The sequence below is a fragment of the Chelon labrosus genome, assembly GCF_963514085.1.
Source record: "Chelon labrosus genome assembly, chromosome: 19".
NCBI lineage: Eukaryota > Metazoa > Chordata > Actinopteri > Mugiliformes > Mugilidae > Chelon > Chelon labrosus.
The window spans coordinates 5,731,160-5,747,783 of record NC_140352.1 but is presented as its reverse complement, the minus strand read 5'-3'; the positions used below and the strand labels follow the sequence as shown (position 1 = coordinate 5,747,783).

The 16,624-nt window shown below is 41.8% G+C and overlaps 1 protein-coding gene across 1 annotated transcript in view; it reads left to right on the top strand.

Moving 5' to 3' along the window:
* The window catches only part of LOC311504263 (zinc finger protein 385C-like), a gene marked incomplete at both ends in the record, with an annotated part of 55,452 nt that extends 39,622 nt beyond the window's left edge, over nt 1–15,830 (top strand). Inside the window, 7 exons of the mRNA XM_084567282.1 lie at nt 3,322–3,476; nt 6,113–6,220; nt 11,314–11,488; nt 13,969–14,376; nt 14,481–14,683; nt 14,856–14,954; nt 15,600–15,830. Coding sequence (XP_084423408.1) covers nt 3,322–3,476; nt 6,113–6,220; nt 11,314–11,488; nt 13,969–14,376; nt 14,481–14,683; nt 14,856–14,954; nt 15,600–15,830 — 1,379 coding nt within the window. The remainder of the gene's footprint in view (nt 1–3,321; nt 3,477–6,112; nt 6,221–11,313; nt 11,489–13,968; nt 14,377–14,480; nt 14,684–14,855; nt 14,955–15,599) is intronic.
* Nucleotides 15,831–16,624: the final 794 nt, after the last annotated feature.

Sequence of the window (16,624 nt, the reverse complement as noted above, 5' to 3'; positions counted from 1 at the left end):
ATTTAGGCTCTGTCTATACAAGCTCAGACCTTCCATGTTTGCAAGTCAAATGCAATTAGTCAAATCAGCCACCAGAGGCGGTGTCGTTTATTTTACTCTACAGATGTAGGGAAGTTACGTCTACAAATGTAGGGAAGTTACGTCTTATGCGTCACGAGCGTCACGAGGGGGCGTTTTAGCTCCGCCCACTGAAAGACCGCCCTGTTCAAACAGAATCTGATTCAGTGTCAGTTTGGGCAGGACAGGGTTAATTTCTCGGCAGCGAGAAGTTCACTTTTCACACAACAGAAACTCTAGGGCACGGCGGCCTCCTTTAAAGTTTCAACACAAAAAAAGTTTTCCAGCTCTCCTGGACAGACAACCAGCACAAGGTTAATTCAGCTCGTTTACGAGCACAACTTAAGGAGTTTACTCCTCTTTTCACAAATACGCGTGTGGTAAGAATTTCGTTACCACAGCAACAACCCGTCTCATCACTTAAGAGGGGAAAATACAGCCTCTTTCACTGTCTTTAAAACAGCTGTTTTGGGTTAGGTAGCTAATCTAACCAGAAAACACAAGAGGGTCTGAATATGTCAAACTTTCTGGAACCTCGCAGCAAAGTGGACTAATATTCAGGGCGACGTTAATCAGTTTTGGAACTTCGCAACAACTGATAACCCACCAACAGGCCTTTTAAAGAGAGCGTGCTTACAACACTCTAGCATGCAAACAGTTCAGAGTCCTGGAAACTCGCAGCGACTCGACTCAGACATAACGTACGGCGACGTTGTTTCATTAAATATTGCTCAATTTTATCCTTGCAAGGTTTCTTTTACACGTTTAAAGTAAGGTAGTGACTCAATAAAGAAAGCTCATACACAACCGAAGCACAGTGAACAAGCAGCGATGTTGGATCGCTCAGCGGACACAAGAACGACATTAACTCTTAATTAATTATCACAGTTAAGTTTTGTCTGTAATATGATATACTGCAGAGAAATCAGGTATACGTAGCCTCACGCGGATGCACCATTAATATGTAGGGTAGTCTACACCTTTAAATGTCTCGTTAGGGCACCACCTCCTGTTATCGTAGGAAGAACACGGTTTAAATCAATTTATCAGTCTCAGTTCAATAATTTGCATATCTGAAGGAGTGAATCCTTTACTACAATTTGTACCAGTCATTCTCTGCCGTAAAACAACATCACAAACAACTTCTTAAGTGTGAACAAATATTTATTTAATAAAGTGACAACTATGAATAAATGAGGGACTAATAGAATATAGGAGTGTAATCAAATGAACGAATATAATAAGGTATGAAATGGTTAATTTCTGGAGCGATGGTGAGAGATGGAGATGTTTAAGTCCTAAACTAAAGGGAATGGATTTGATACCTAATCTAATCAATCTTCTCTAAAATATGTTAGTAGGGAGTTTCAAAGTAGTGACACCAACTCTTTGTCTTAAGCGGTAGGAACGATTAAGCCTACTTTTCCGTAGAGTCTTCTCGGCGTCGGTGATGGCGGAGCGTCGGTGTGACGAGATGATGGAGGAGCGTCGGTGTGACGAGGTGGTCAGTGACGAAACGGCACAGCTGATGCAGGTCTCTCTGGGACCGGTAGACAGGACTTGTTGCTTGGTCTGCAACTCCAACACCCAGCTTTGCTTGAGAGCGCTGTAGGTGTTCAGTCAAAGGCAGATGACACTTGGCAATGTCTTTGTGTTTGAAGAAAGAAGTCGGATCGTCACGTCTTCTTGATGTCGTTGCTATGGCAACAGCTTCTTGGTTTCTTGATCCGTCGAAGAGATTGGGTCTTTCTCTGATATCCCAGCTGACTACGCTGGCTAACTTATAAACGATGTTGGTTAGTACTTCGGTTCGTAGAGTATAAAAATGAATAAAGCTAGAAAAATATTTAAGTCACTATAAAAATCGTACGTCGGGAAAAACATCCGACGAGAAACAAACAGAGCTTGAAAAGGACCGTATTGTCAATATCCAAGTTGTTCTTAAAGTTACTAAGTACTAAGTACGTAAAGAAGAAAACTAAAATAAAAGTAAACGTGAATGGAAAGTGGAAAGTGCAAAAGTCCGGAGAAAGAGCGGAGGAAAGAGCGAAAGTATAAAAGTCCTAAAGGTGCGGAGAAATGGGTGCGTCTCTCTGGTTTTATGAGTTAATTATTCAGGGCGTGTTTGGATCGGGTTTCCAGAATCTTCGCGCGGAAAGAGAAGAGAACGCCTTCTCCTTTGTCTTGAGGTGTCTTATTGCCTGATCTTCTTAACCTATTTTATATTACTAAATTGAATCATTCCATCACCCATCATGACTCGTTAGCAATGTTTTCCGTATGCGACAACACTCAACATTACAACATGACAAGATGACGTATCAGAATGACTACATCAAAATAACTCAAAAGCATCAATAAATTAATAAACTCAAGTTCTCTTTACATTGACATTTTGCTAATAATAAAAGGTCGGGGTTTCTAAAATAACAATTTCAACAGTTATGATTTCAACTAATAGCTACTATTAGTATAAGAACATACCTAAGTTTCAACATTCTTTAACTTCAACAATTGGTTAAAAGAGAGATAATACTTTTAAAGATAGCCACTTGATGGCAATGTTGATCCATCCTTACTGTGACAAATTATGTGAATTTGGGCTAGCATTATCGTACAAGGATCAAAATCGTCTCATTGTGATCGTAAGCACTTCCTGAACAATAATATATAACTTACCAAGTTATTACATTTTCGATAGTCATATTATCAAACTTAGGTGCTTTTCAGAGGAAAATGCATATCAGAGTCTGGTTCTGGGGAAAGAAAGTTATTTATGACCGGCTTATCAGTGTTTCGCTCTCTTGGTCATTCCAAGAGAGGGGGCAAAACCTGTTAAAATGGTATGTTTGCATTCGTCTCTGAAAAAGAAAATTAGTACATCACAAGTTTAAAACATAATTGAACATCACATTAAGGCTTCTAGACTTTGTCCTTCGAATCCAAAAAGGTGAGTCTTTCATTAAGATCCCCCTTTAATTCCTGGGATCGTATTGATGTCTCCTCAAGTGAAAAGAGGAAGATTAGAAGAAGAAAGAGGGTGTGAAATTCCAGAGAACTGTAAATCTGTCCCCTTGTGGCTCAGATGACGTCCAGAGCATAAGGGAGGTCCGATAGCGCGGGCCTGTACCACGTTCGGACATGGCACATTTACGGCTAAGGTGTAAAAGGTTGATCTGTTAGAAGAGTTCTTCTGCAAAACAACTTCGTAAATTTAAATTCCAGAGAGGGGAAGAATTGAGAGGACGACTGGTTCCCCTACAGGTGCGCTGTCCCAGAATCAGGTGCACCCACTGCTGGGCTCCCTGACTATGCCGGGTCGACCCCTTCAGCCGCAGACTCACGCCCAGCTGGAGCACTTCCTGCCGCTCAGGGTCAACGGCTCTTCGCCGCTCAGCCTGTTCCCCAACTTCAACACGGTAAGGACACTATAACACACACTTCAGACTTCAGACTTTCTGTATCTTCAGCTAAAGTCTAAGATTATTTTAATATTTAATATTTAAAATCAATAGCCAAACCTGCATTTTAATTTTGAAGCTTATTAGGAAGCAAGACACAAACACACGGATCCTCGTAGATCATACACCTACAATTCTCGTCTTGCTGTGAGGCACGCTAACCACCACGCCACTGTGCCGCCCCAGCTTCTTTTCCAGTTCTGCAATATTCAAATTGATTGTTTTGGATCAAGAAGGTTCTGGGTTCTAATCCATGAGTCTGCTGGGTCCTTTCTGTGTGTAGTATGCATGTTCTCCCTGTGTCTGCGTGGGTTCTCTCCAGGTTCTCCAGCTTCCTCCCACCATCCAAAGACATGCTGGTTAGGTTCATTGGTGATTCTAAATTGGCCGTAGGTGTGAGTGTGAATGGTTGTCTGTCTCTCTGTGTTAGCCCTGTGATAGACTGGAGACCTGTCCAGGGTGTAAACCCCCCCCCCCCCCCCCCCCCCCCCCAACCCCCCACAGGACAAGCGGTTACAGAAAATGAGAAGCAGCTGGAAATACTAAAGCGGGAGCAATTAAAATATGATTTTAATAGCTTTTATTTGGGCTGCATGTTAATAATTAAATAGAATAACTATTTATTTAAGTGAATATAGTCAAGTACTGAACTTGAGATGCTACTCATGAGTATTATACTTTTTATTGTACATACAAAATACTAAATATTTCATTTTTTTTACTTGACTATATTTCATTTGTTTATGCTTTACATCAATCTTTATATGCAATAAACCGTTTTGACAGTTATATAAAATTTGTAAAAATCAGCTCTACCTCAGTCACCTTCAATGTGTATTTTTGCTTTAAATGTAATTAAGTAATAGATCTAAGCTCTTCTTCTTTATTGTGCTTCTTGAAATATGAACTGTGCAGATCTGTTAAACAGGAAACTATAAATACTGCATCACAACTCTGCATTGGCGTGCTAAATGTGCTATACATTAATTGCTAGATGAAAGCATATGTCTGAGACATCCCCAGATATAACACCTCTCACAGACACACATATACATGTTTAGTCTGGCTTCAAATAGCGAACGCGACAGGCCCGAATAAACTAAATTTAGCTTTAACCCGTAATGAGGAAAGTCCGAGGGAAAGCGCTAAATGTATCTGGCATGTGGGAGGCTGTCTGACACCTACAGCTAAAAATACAGTTTGAATGGCACAGCTGCACTGTAGGGATTAAAACATGAACAGAGAGTGATCAAAAACAGGTTATTTCAAAAAGCGTGAATTCTGGACTGTTATTTCCTCAGCTTATGTTCTCACATTCATTCTGTAAAACAAAATAATTTACAAAGGATGATAGATGTTAAACTCAGTCAGAGGAAGATTGAGTGAAATTTACATATTTTTCCCATTTAAAATAAATAAATATAAATACAGAAATAGGGACGGCACAGTGGTGTGGTGGTTAGCACGGATGCCTCACAGCAAGAAGGTTCCAGACGTGCTCGTTAAGTTCATTGGTGATTATTTTGTGCATCTGTGCAGCTTCAGATTTGATCTATGTATATACACAGCCTGGCCAAAAAAAAAAGTCGCCACTTGTTGGACCTCCTTTAGCTTTGATTACAGCACGCATTCTCTGTATCATTGTTTCGATAAGCTTCTCCAATGTCACCAGATTTATTTCCATCCAGTGTTGCATTCATTTTTCACCAAGATCTTGTATTGATGATGGAGAGTCTGACCACTGCACAAAGCCTTCTCCAGCACATCCCAAAGATTCTCAATGGGGTTAAGGTCTGGACTCTGTGGTGGCCAATCCATGTGTGAAAATGATGTCTCATGCTCCCTGAACCACTCTTTAACAATCTGAGCCCCATGAATCTTGACATTGTCATCTTGGAATATGCCCGTGAACATCAGGGAAGAAAAAAATCCATTGATGGAATAACCTGGTCATTCAGTATATTCAGGTAGTCAGCTGACCTCATTCTTTGGGCAACATAATGTTGCTGAACCTAGACCTGAGCAACTGCAGCAACCCCAGATCATAGCACTGCCCCCACAGGCTTGTACAGTAGACACTAGGCATGATGGGTGCATCACTTCATCTGCCTCTCTTCTTACCCTGATGGTTCTCCACTATCCTTCCAGTTTTTAATAATGCGTTGGACAGTTCTTAACCCAGTTTTAGTAGTTTCTTCAATCTTCTTAGATGTTTTCTCTGCTTGATGCATGCCAATGATTTGACCCTTCTCAAACAGACTAACATCTTTTCCACGACCACAGGATGTGTCTTTAGACATGGTTGTGTAAGAAATGAGAAGCTACTCATTGCATCAGTTGGGGTTAAATAACTTGTTTCCAGCTGAAAGATAATCACCCATGCTGTAATTATCCAATAGGAGGCTCAGACCTATTTGCTAAATATAGGTGGCGACTTTTTTTTGACCCTGCAGTGTAATATACAGCTCCTAATAATATAATGCTTTACTTTGCAGCTACACTGTACATGGTCATTGTCTTAAAGGATGCAGGTCCCCCCCCCGCTACTTAAGTAATTTCTTTCATCAATTAAAACCTGTTTTTATGACATGTAGATGGATCCGGTGCAGAAGGCGGTGATCAACCACACCTTCGGCGTGACCCCACCCAAGAAGAAACCCATCATCTCCTGTAACATCTGTCACCTGCGCTTCAACTCCACTGTAAGTTGAACACCTTCCTGTGATGCAACAAAGTAGACACGGTCCAAAGGTTAAATTTGCAGCCTTTATATTTATCTGTCTTTTTTGCTAAGGGTGTATAACAGACATTATGTAAGCCAAGATGGATGGATGGATGGATGGATGGATGGATGGATGGATGGATGGATGCATGGATGGATAGATAGATAAACTGTGTTTGCACAATAAAAGTCACTAAATATCTTACTCAACCTGGACTGAGGGCCAACAAGAAGAAATGGGTCTTCGACATTGATTTAAAAAGATCCAAAGATCTGGGCAGCTTTAACATGAAAGGGTAGACTGCTCCATAGTTCCATAAGGCGGGCTGCTTTACTAGCCACTACTGACGAACCGTCAGGTAAAGGTCATCTTTTGATTATTTAACGTCCACATATTTGCACCTTATTTGATGTTTCTGTCGCTTCCATTTTCTAACCACGGGGTCCTTCAAAGGAAAATCCATCTCGTTCCGTTGCCTTTTTCTCCTTATCACATCTGCCCATTCGTATTCAGTTGACTCCCAATCCTATGGAGTTCATTTAAACATATTTGCATTTATATTGTCAGGAGGAACTTGGCAGAATGACAATGACTCTGAACTGTGAAAGGACCTATTTCCTATCTTCCTCATCTTATATACACCTCTTTTTTTTTTATTAATGGATATGAAGTGATGGGGTCAGGAGTCTGTTGTTTTTGTTGTGTTTTTTGTGTTTTTTGTTTTTTAGCTTTTAGTGTTTTAGCTAACAGGCGCTCTCCTCCTCCCTCTGTGTTACCTGCAGCCGTGCTGAGAGTGCTGGGTGACCTGCATGTCGGATGGATGTCGGGTTGAAGGCAGGTACCAGGTCCCAACAAGGGGGGGCAGCATTGAGGGGGCTGATTAAAGGAATAGTTCAGAATGGTTGAAGTCTAGTTGTATTTTATACACACGGCTTGTGTAGTACGTACACCGATCAGCCACAACATTATGACCACTGACAGGAGAAGTGAATAGAGCATCTTGTGACAATTCAGTGTTCTGCTAGGAAACTTTTGGACCTGGCATTCATTGGTGTGGATGTTACTTAGACATGTAGCACCCACCTAGACCAGACCAGGCACCCCCACCCCATAGCAATGACACTCCTTGATGGCAGCAGCCATCCCCAGCAAGATGCAGCCTGACACAGACACACACACACAAACATTTTAGGAACAACTCAAAATAAACATGAAGAACAGCACAAGGTGTTGACCTGGCCTCCAAATTCACTAGATCCCAAACTGATCAAGTATCTATGGGATGATCCACAGAGGTCCCTCCCCTCAACCCATAGGACCCAGAGGTCACTTCTGTGGTTCCATGGTGTAATGGTTAGCACTCTGGACTCTGAATCCAGCGATCCGAGTTCAAATCTCGGTGGGACCTTGATTAATCTCAATTTTGGGGAAGAAAGTAGAACAGGATCAAGTATCTGTGGGATGATCCACAGAGATCCCTCCACTCAACCCATAGGACCCAAAGCCCCCCACTAAGGACACCCTCAGAAGGCCCTTGCCCACACTCTGATGAGGCACAAGGTAGACCTACACAATATTAGGAAGGTGGTCATAATGTTATGCGTGATCGGTGTTCATAAGGTATAGCAGATGTCATTTTTACAGTCTTCCAACATAATTTATTTTAAGTTGCACATACTGCTTCAGCTCATCACCTAACGTTTAGCACAGTACGCAGGGATGAATCAAACGTCTTCGACAGAGAAGAAACTTGCACAGGTCGGAGAACGCTACCATTCGATTATGTCGACTTGCGTAAAAGGTGGTGGAAGCAGACTGTTTCTGCACACACGTTGGGCTCTATGTGGGTGGAAGCAACCTTCAGCTGAGGTTGTCATCTCAGCATGGAGGTTTGTCATGTTCCCCCCCTCCGTGTCTGCTGTGTTTCCTCTCACATAGACGTGCAGGTTAATGTTAGTATGAATGGTGACCCTCTACTACACGATGATACAGATGCAATTCCAGTTACAATCAGCACAGGTCACAGAAATTACAACATACTTTATGTTCTTAAGCCGTTAAAGAGATCTTTGTCAGCATATAGTGACCAAAAAAATTCTACTTTTAACTTTATAGTATGTTAGTGGCATGTTTGCAGCAAGTGACCAAAAACCTTTAGTTAATTCATTTAAATTCACAGTGATATAATTCTAGTGGTGCTGTATGACACTGAGCGAGGACGTGAATTCATCCCAGATTGAAAGCTCAAGCAGTTTGTCCGGTGCAAAGATGGATGACTGTGAAAGTGAAACGTCCGTACTGCTGCACGACTGGTGTATATAAAAACAGAACAGACCGGAAGAATTCCAAATTATTCCTTTAAGGCTGCTAAACTCACTGAATAAGCATGGGAGATTCAACTCTTGACGGATCGCACATGATGTTCCAATCAATCGTTGTGTTTGAAGATTTTGAGCATCGGTGACGTGACGATGATGATGATGGTGATGCATAAAGCAGCTTGAATCCAGAACGGGCTGAGGCCACGGTCTCCTTCGGGTGTCTCAAACTGTTTTTCCGTCCCTGGAAACTTATTCCACAAAGCTGCTATGACGGAACATAGTGAACTCATACTACGCTGGCATGCCAGAGAGTGTGGTAGTATGCAGACAGGCACAGAGTCATCCCTGTGACTCGGTTGAAAATCACGCTGAATGGTTAGTGTGCACTGACATTCAACGTAGCCAAAGGGCTCGTGTACCCTTTGCTCAGCCTCGTATTCCCAGCCGCACACTTTGACCCACCGTGGTGCCCTTTTCTGTTTGTGTCGTCGTCCAAGCTTTATGCAAAAAGTGTTGACGGGGGGAGACTTCTACCACGCCACTTGAATATCACGTTAGCGGCGGGCGGGTGGGTGGGCGGGGGTCGGGGCTGTACAGTGTGTGCCTGGAAACTGGTGTGGATAATTTGAAGCAAATTATCTAACAGCCTCGTGTGAAGCCAGATACAGTACTTGACATCTTGTCGCACCGACTCTTTGTTCGTTTAGGGAGTGCACTCCTGTCTTTTGTGTACAGAAAAGATCCAGTGCTGCAAAAAATATGTGCTCTTAAAGGATAACCGTGGTTTAACCTTATTATATTTTTCTCATTGATAAAAAAAATAAAATCCCATGCAAAGACCAAAAACGTTATGCAGCTTCTGCACCTTGTCAGTTATACTGATGATGTACGTATTTAAAAATATATCTTAAATCGGTTCTAAAGGGCCTAATGCATCAGTGTGGTGCATGTGAAGCTGATAGCTGAGGCACTGTAGTGTATTTCTAAGTGTAATAAAGAAGGGATTTGTCAACAAGAAAAATATAGATTAGCACCAAGTTTCACCAATTTATCCTTTATAAGTTCTGCTTTGTTCTGTGCAGTTAATGTCATGGATTGTTTGTTCAACTTCCTGAAGCTACTGGAACCTTTTTATTCAGTATTTAAAATAGACAAACAGGTCTATTTAATGTGGGACATATACTGAAAAAGAAGGAAACACAAGAGGTAATCCTTAGTCTTAGCCGGCTATAGGATATAATTATAACTTTAAATTAGCTCTCTGTGCAATTTTGTGGCTCATTTATTGTTGTATATATTTTTTTTTTTCTGGACAACTTTTAATAATCTGTTTATTAATTTAAAGGATTTGTCAACAATAAAAAAATATATATATATATAGAATATCATCAAGTTTAAAGGGGAACTACTGTTTTTTACAACCTGGACCTTATTTCTGGGATAAAATACGATCGTTTACTCACCCATATAATAACTTTTGTGTAATTTTTAGTCGTTCAGGAGATATTTAGATCTGCGTATAGTGGGAGTGAATGGGGCACCGAAACGCAGCCTCTAAATAACGCATTATCTGCTGCGAAACTTGTTCATTTCACCAATATTTTGTTATCGTACGCTAGTGCTATTCCCCGTTGAGTCCAGAGTTACCTTTTATCATCATCCGGGGTCTGTAGATTGACCTACAGACAATGATCTGGATGATGTTGTCTCTGGGCGCCGCGTGCGCCCGTGATAGTTGGCTTGTTTACCTGTAATTTGCTACTGCTAGTTTTTTGCGACATGGCTGAATATTTTTCCGATTCTGAGGTTGTGGACGAACCATAGCAGTAGCAAATTACAGGTAAACAAGCCTCAGAGATGACATCTGCTGTGTTATTTAGAGGATGCCTTTCAGTGCCCCAGTCACTCCGACTATATGGATATATGCAGATCTAATTATCCCCTGAAGGAATACAAATTACACAAAAGTTATATGGGTGAGTAAACGATTGTATTTTATGCCAGAAATAAGGTCCAGGTTGTAAAAAACAGTAGTTCCCCTTTAACTAACTTTATGAGTTCTGCTTGTTCTGTACAATAAATAAAACACATTGTGTATAGAAGAGCAAAATAGGCTTTATTTTAGTGTTTATTACCTAAAGCTGAAGGAGTGTGCATAAAATGTGTAGATTGAATATGTCATATGATGGATCTACCGTTATTAAATACCTCCTGCTTCAGTGGTTTTGTTTCACCGTTGGTGTACTTTGAGTTGCTGGAAGCGGATCTTCCCCCTATACAGTACGTCTTCCTTTATTTACAGGCAACCCAGAGCCATTTTGGGATGCTACATCTGCATGCGTCTGTTGTCTCGCTGCCACAAATGTGTTTTCCCTCCTCACAGAGGAAGGCACGGAGGTCATTTCTGTGTGGCGGGCGTTAACGGACACCAGCCATTTTGTGTCAGAGCAAATCAGTGGAAAGACGAGCCAGTGAGCTCAAACGATGGTCACGAGACGTGCAGCACCGTGACACTGATGATGATGATGATGATTATCAAAATGGCGACGTGACTCTTCCTCCGACTCAAACGCATAATTTTTCGGAGGCATGTCGAAGCTGTGGAGCAGATGGAGCTATCACAGTTTACTGATTCCATGCTGCCCGTCACTAATTGAATCAGTCGTTCTGTGCATTCTCTGTACGCTGACTTTACCCTTCTGCTTGTTCTGCTCCTTTGTGTGCATATATCTGTGTGTATGTGACGGCCAGACGCAGGCAGAGGCCCACTACAAAGGTCACAAGCACGCTCGCAAGCTAAAGGCCTTGGAGACCCAGAAGACTCGGCAGAAGAACGGACACGGTCATTCCACAGCGGGGAAAGACAAAGACAGAGACAGGGGCATGATGGGAGGAGTAACCGACTCACAGTTGAAAATCAAAACAGGTATGAAAATTATTCTTTTTTTAAAAAAAAGATATCCTTCTCACCACCCTCTGGGTAATTAGTTGTAATGGGAGAGATGTAGGCACTAAGGCTTGGTTGCTGCCACTCATCTGGTTAATTACCAGCTATTACCTGTCCTGCTATCATTGGCTCAGTCAGATAGGTAATTACCCTCGTCAAGCAGAGACATCCTGTAAGACGAGAGGCCTTAAAGCCGTCGGAAGAGGGACGCGGTGAAGTTACACTCCTGTGGATCAACACAAGTCCCACTTCCTTGTTCCTAATGTGTAGTGATGTGCTGTCGCTTTGCTGGAAGTCACATCAAAAACTAGACATTTATGGAAAACATGAGTTAGGAATATGAGTCGTGTTCTTGTCAGAGTCAGTAAACTGCTTCTCTGTCCACTAGTTCACAGATTCTATGACCGATCGGAGCCTTATTTTAAACCCTCCACACCAGCTTTGCCTAATTAGGCTATTTCAGTTAATTGTTTAGTCTTAGTCTAACCACTGTGGTGCAATGAGGAGTTTGTTGGTTCAAACCTGGCCAGCTGAGGTCCATCTCTTTGTAAATGTTGGTTTGGTAACTTTAATGTGGCTTGTATATACGGTCAATGCCCTCTACTCGACAATACTGTTACAGATAATGGATGGATAAAGGGTTTAGTCTATTAAATATGACAACAAAGAGGAAAAAAATACCATTATGAGTTCAGATATTCAGCTTAAAATGGAAAAATTTTATCTATAAAAAGCTGGAAGCGGCTAATATTGACCCCTTTCCTTTAAATTAAAAAATCTCCAAATGACTTTATGAGTTGCCAGTTGATTTTTCTTCGTTTCAGTTAATCAGCTTAAGGTTTCAGCTCTTGGGATAAGGCGGTGCTTTAGAGAGAAAGAGAAAGACATGAGAAGAAGGTGTTTTAATCCAATTTAATGTACAAATATAAGTATAAAATGAGGATGTAGGCCTCACTGGTCTTTTTGCACTTGCTGTGTGCAAAAATGATTCAGTTTTTCTTTAAAATGCACAAAGTCTCAGACAAAAACACTGGAGACATACTTTCAGGATACATTTTCATATTCTTAATGTTGCGTCTTTTGTTTTTTTCAGCCGCGCCGCCTACAAAAAGCGGTTTCTGTGAAAGTAATGATTTTACTGTTTGTTATTTTGCTCCCTTTCAGTCATTACTCACTCAGCCTCTCATGTTGCCTGACTAAAAAACAAAAAATAAATGTCACCATCTTTTCTTTTTCTATTCTCTCTCTGTTTTTTTCTCCCCCGTTTTCATTATTGATCTCGTCCCTCCCATTTTCTTCCGGCACCTATCAATTTCCCTCTAACCACATAATGATAAGCTTGTTACATCCACCGGTTGCCATGGTTGTTGATTGATGGTGACAGAGGGAGCTTCAGCAGAGACAGAGAGATGCACAGACAAAAGGAAGAATGATTGAAATGGGAGAAAGAAACGAGGAAAAAATAGAAAAATCAAGATAGGCGGTGAAAAGAGAAGGCATAAGATCGAGCTTATATGAACGGAATAGAACAAAGAAAAGTTGCACAAGCAGGACACAGTTCTCTCTTTTGAATTAATTATCTAATCAAGTAAATGTGTTATTTACACCTTGATTATGTAGAATATGTGTATTGTATCATGATCTTGCAATAAGCTTGAAAACTTTATATGGAATTTGACATGCATATATTAATTATTTTATTATTTATTAAAATGTTTAAAAATCTATCCAAGGAAGCGACACGCAATTACAAAAAATAATAAAAATTGGAGTATAGTTAGTTAGTTACCAGGCTTTGGAATATTTATATTATTGTTGCAGGACAATATCTTGTGCTGCTGTGACTGCAATGCATGTGACGGCCTTAGGATAAGTTTCATGTAGGGGGGAGGCTTATTATCTTTGCAGCACTGTTGGTTATACACATGTCTTTTGGTCCAGTTTGTGTCAGAGAGCATGTTGAAGAAACAGGTGGAGCTCCAGGGGTGTCAAACATACGGCCTCTCGGGCCAAACCCGGCCCGCCAGAGTAAGAGTTGCGAACATAACACAACATGGAGACCCAGAACTGAACTGTAGGTGGCAGAAATGTGACAAAACGTATTTTTCATAACACAATTCAGGTTGTTCATGAAATATTTTGTCAAAGGATACTTCATTAAATGTAAACATTGTCATTTATAGGTTATTATGCTGTTTTGTTACTGGTCCGAGCCCCTGGAGATCAAATCAAATTCACTAAGGTTTACGGATTTTTGAATGCCCTTAATATAATGATCAAAACTGAGTTTGTGGAGGCAGGTCAAGCCTTACAGACATAATTTGGAATTGAGGCTAATCTAATAAGCCCCCAGAAAGCCAAAAGGACTATTTCCCAAAGCTTGTTCATATCCACATGACTAAACTTATCTCTTGTTTTTTTTTTTTTTTTCCTGCCTGTGTTTGTCCTTCTGTCCACAGGCCCGAGCACTTCATCCGAACCCGCACAGCAGCAACCTGAAAACATCCAGGGCAGCTCCGTAGCAGCTATCCCTTCTCCACAAACACCTTCCCCTGACTCCTCCTTGCTCCACTCCCCTCATCCGTCCCCGCAAGTCTCCCCTTCCCCTCGGCTTCCTGATCCACCGACAAGCAGCCCACAGGCGGAAGTGTGCAGCCCGGCCACTGGTTCAGCTCTGCACTCTGACCTTCTGGGAAGCAGCACAGGAGTTGAGGAGGAGGAGGAGGAAGAGGAGGATGAGGAGGAGGAGACTGTGATGAAGGTGGAAGAGGTTAAGGAGGCCAAGAGCAACAAAAAACTCCTTCTCCATTGTCCTACGTGCAAAGTGACGGTCAATTCCAGCTCCCAGCTGGAGGCTCATTGTAGCGGTGTGTTTATAATCTATCACTTTTATTTTTGTTGTTTACAGATTTAATCTGCATTCCTTTCACCGTACTGACATTCGGTTCTCTGTTCTGATTGGCTGACTCAGGTTCTAAGCACAAACAGATGCTGGACGGTCACCACAGCAGCCAATCACAGCGCAGGGTCAAGATGGCGCCGTCGCCACGACCGTCCTGTCGAATGAAGCAGCGACTGGTCAGCAAGACCAGGGCGTCCGTTGGTGTAACCAGCCAGCCCTTTCACTGTGAACTGTGCCAGGTGTCCGTCAACTCGGAGACGCAGCTGAAGCAGGTGTGTAGGTTTCATCCTATTATTAATATACAGCTAATGTTACTCCCGTATAAATATCACTTCATAAAATGCACAGCCTTTGTATTCTACACGCGTCCAGTTGGTCGGCCCTTCAGGTTTGTTAGTCTGAGCTGTCCTGACTGCATCACCGTATATCCCTGTCCTCTTTCAGCACATGAACAGCAGGAGACACAAAGAGCGTCTGGCTGGGAAGCCTGTCAAGGCGAAGTTCACCCCCTATAATAAACTACAGCCCAGCGCTATCTTAGCGGTGAGAATTTGTCACACACACATTTTATTTTTATCCGTGGTCATTAAAGACCGCATACACACACAAACTCAAGGAATGCAAAAGGAAATCTGTTCCTTGCACCCCGGTCTGATAGGACGGCTGCCAAGACGCTGATACACATAACAACATCTACTGGCTTTGTGAAAACTGTGCTATTTTAAAGTTAGTGTCTAGTTATAATTTAGGATTTGAGAGGCCTCATAGAAAAGCTTATTAGAGTTTGTTATTTTAACTCTGAGATAATTTAAATAAAAGATTAACAACAAAGAAGAATAATAGAGTTCATCTCATATGAGTGAACCACAGTTGATGGTTATTGGTCGACCACGAACTGAAACATCTCCACAGTTCATTCATGGTCCCCAGAAGATGAATCCTAATCATAGTGAGGATACTTTTATTCTGAAACTGTGCCAAAACTTAAATTTGTCCAAATACGACCAGATGACTTGCAAAACCAACCTTAGCTCCACTGAAATGAAATGTTGATGAACACTATGCAAGCTAAACCTGAGTACGCATGGTCATTATTAGCTTGTTAGCATGCTAATATAAGTATTTAGCTGCTAGCACTGCTTTAGACTCTTGTTCTGGAATAAATTCAGTATTTCTCTTTGGTTTCAGACTAAGCTGGCCCTTCAGAAGCACCTATCCAAGGCGCTGCCTGCAGGGTTCCTGACCAGCCCCCTCAATCCAGCTGCCTTGTGCACCTTGGCGTCTGGACCCTTGGCATTACGACTGCCTCCCGGTCCCACCGCCATTTTCCAGGGTCCCCTGATCAGCCCCACTCTCTTCAGGCCTGCCCCGGGACCTCTGAGGGCCACACATGCACCGATTATCTTCTCTCCTTACTAGCGTTGAGCATGAGGCTGGAGGACGCACAGTAGAGCAGACCGAACCGAGCCAAAAGCTGGGCTAGAGGAGGAGGTTAGTTTGGCCCGGCTGAGGTCAAATCAGGACCCAATGAGTGACACCAGGACACTATGCAGTGACAGTGATGGCAGCGTTTCAGCACGTCAAGTTCGGCAGATTCACCTCATAAGTATGCACACCACCTGGTGTGGAGTGAGATTTCAGCGTGGACTGACCAGCGTCTCAGCTGTTTCCTCTCAGCAAACTGTTGAGTGTGTGTTCCCCGGGGTCTGGACCCCTCAGAAAGCCATAATGACAAGCATCTTCTAGTTTTATTTATAAGACAATAGTGATCTAATACAATAGGATGTTTAAATGTTAATAAGTGTTTGTTGCCAAAAAAAAACAAAAATCTTTGATTTTTAAGAGCTTTCTAGTTATACTCTGGGAGATAAATACCTGGCTTTAGTTTCAGAACCAAATCAACAAAATCCAGATTGTGTTCATCTCCCATAAAACTGTAACTTAGTGTGTCGTATCCCAACAAAGAAATATCTTCACAGCCATGATGTGGATGCCTTTTCAATTGTAATTTATTTCAGATAAATACTGACATTTTGTTCCAGTTTATGTCTTTTTCTCTTTCTCTTTGTGTAATAAGGTGACAATCAACACCCCAACACGAATGGAGTTATGTATTTAGAACAGGAGCCCTTATAATATGTTTTACAGATGATGGCTAGATGGACTAATAGGTGGTAAGGCTTTATTTGTGTCACTCTACTGACAGCAGCGTT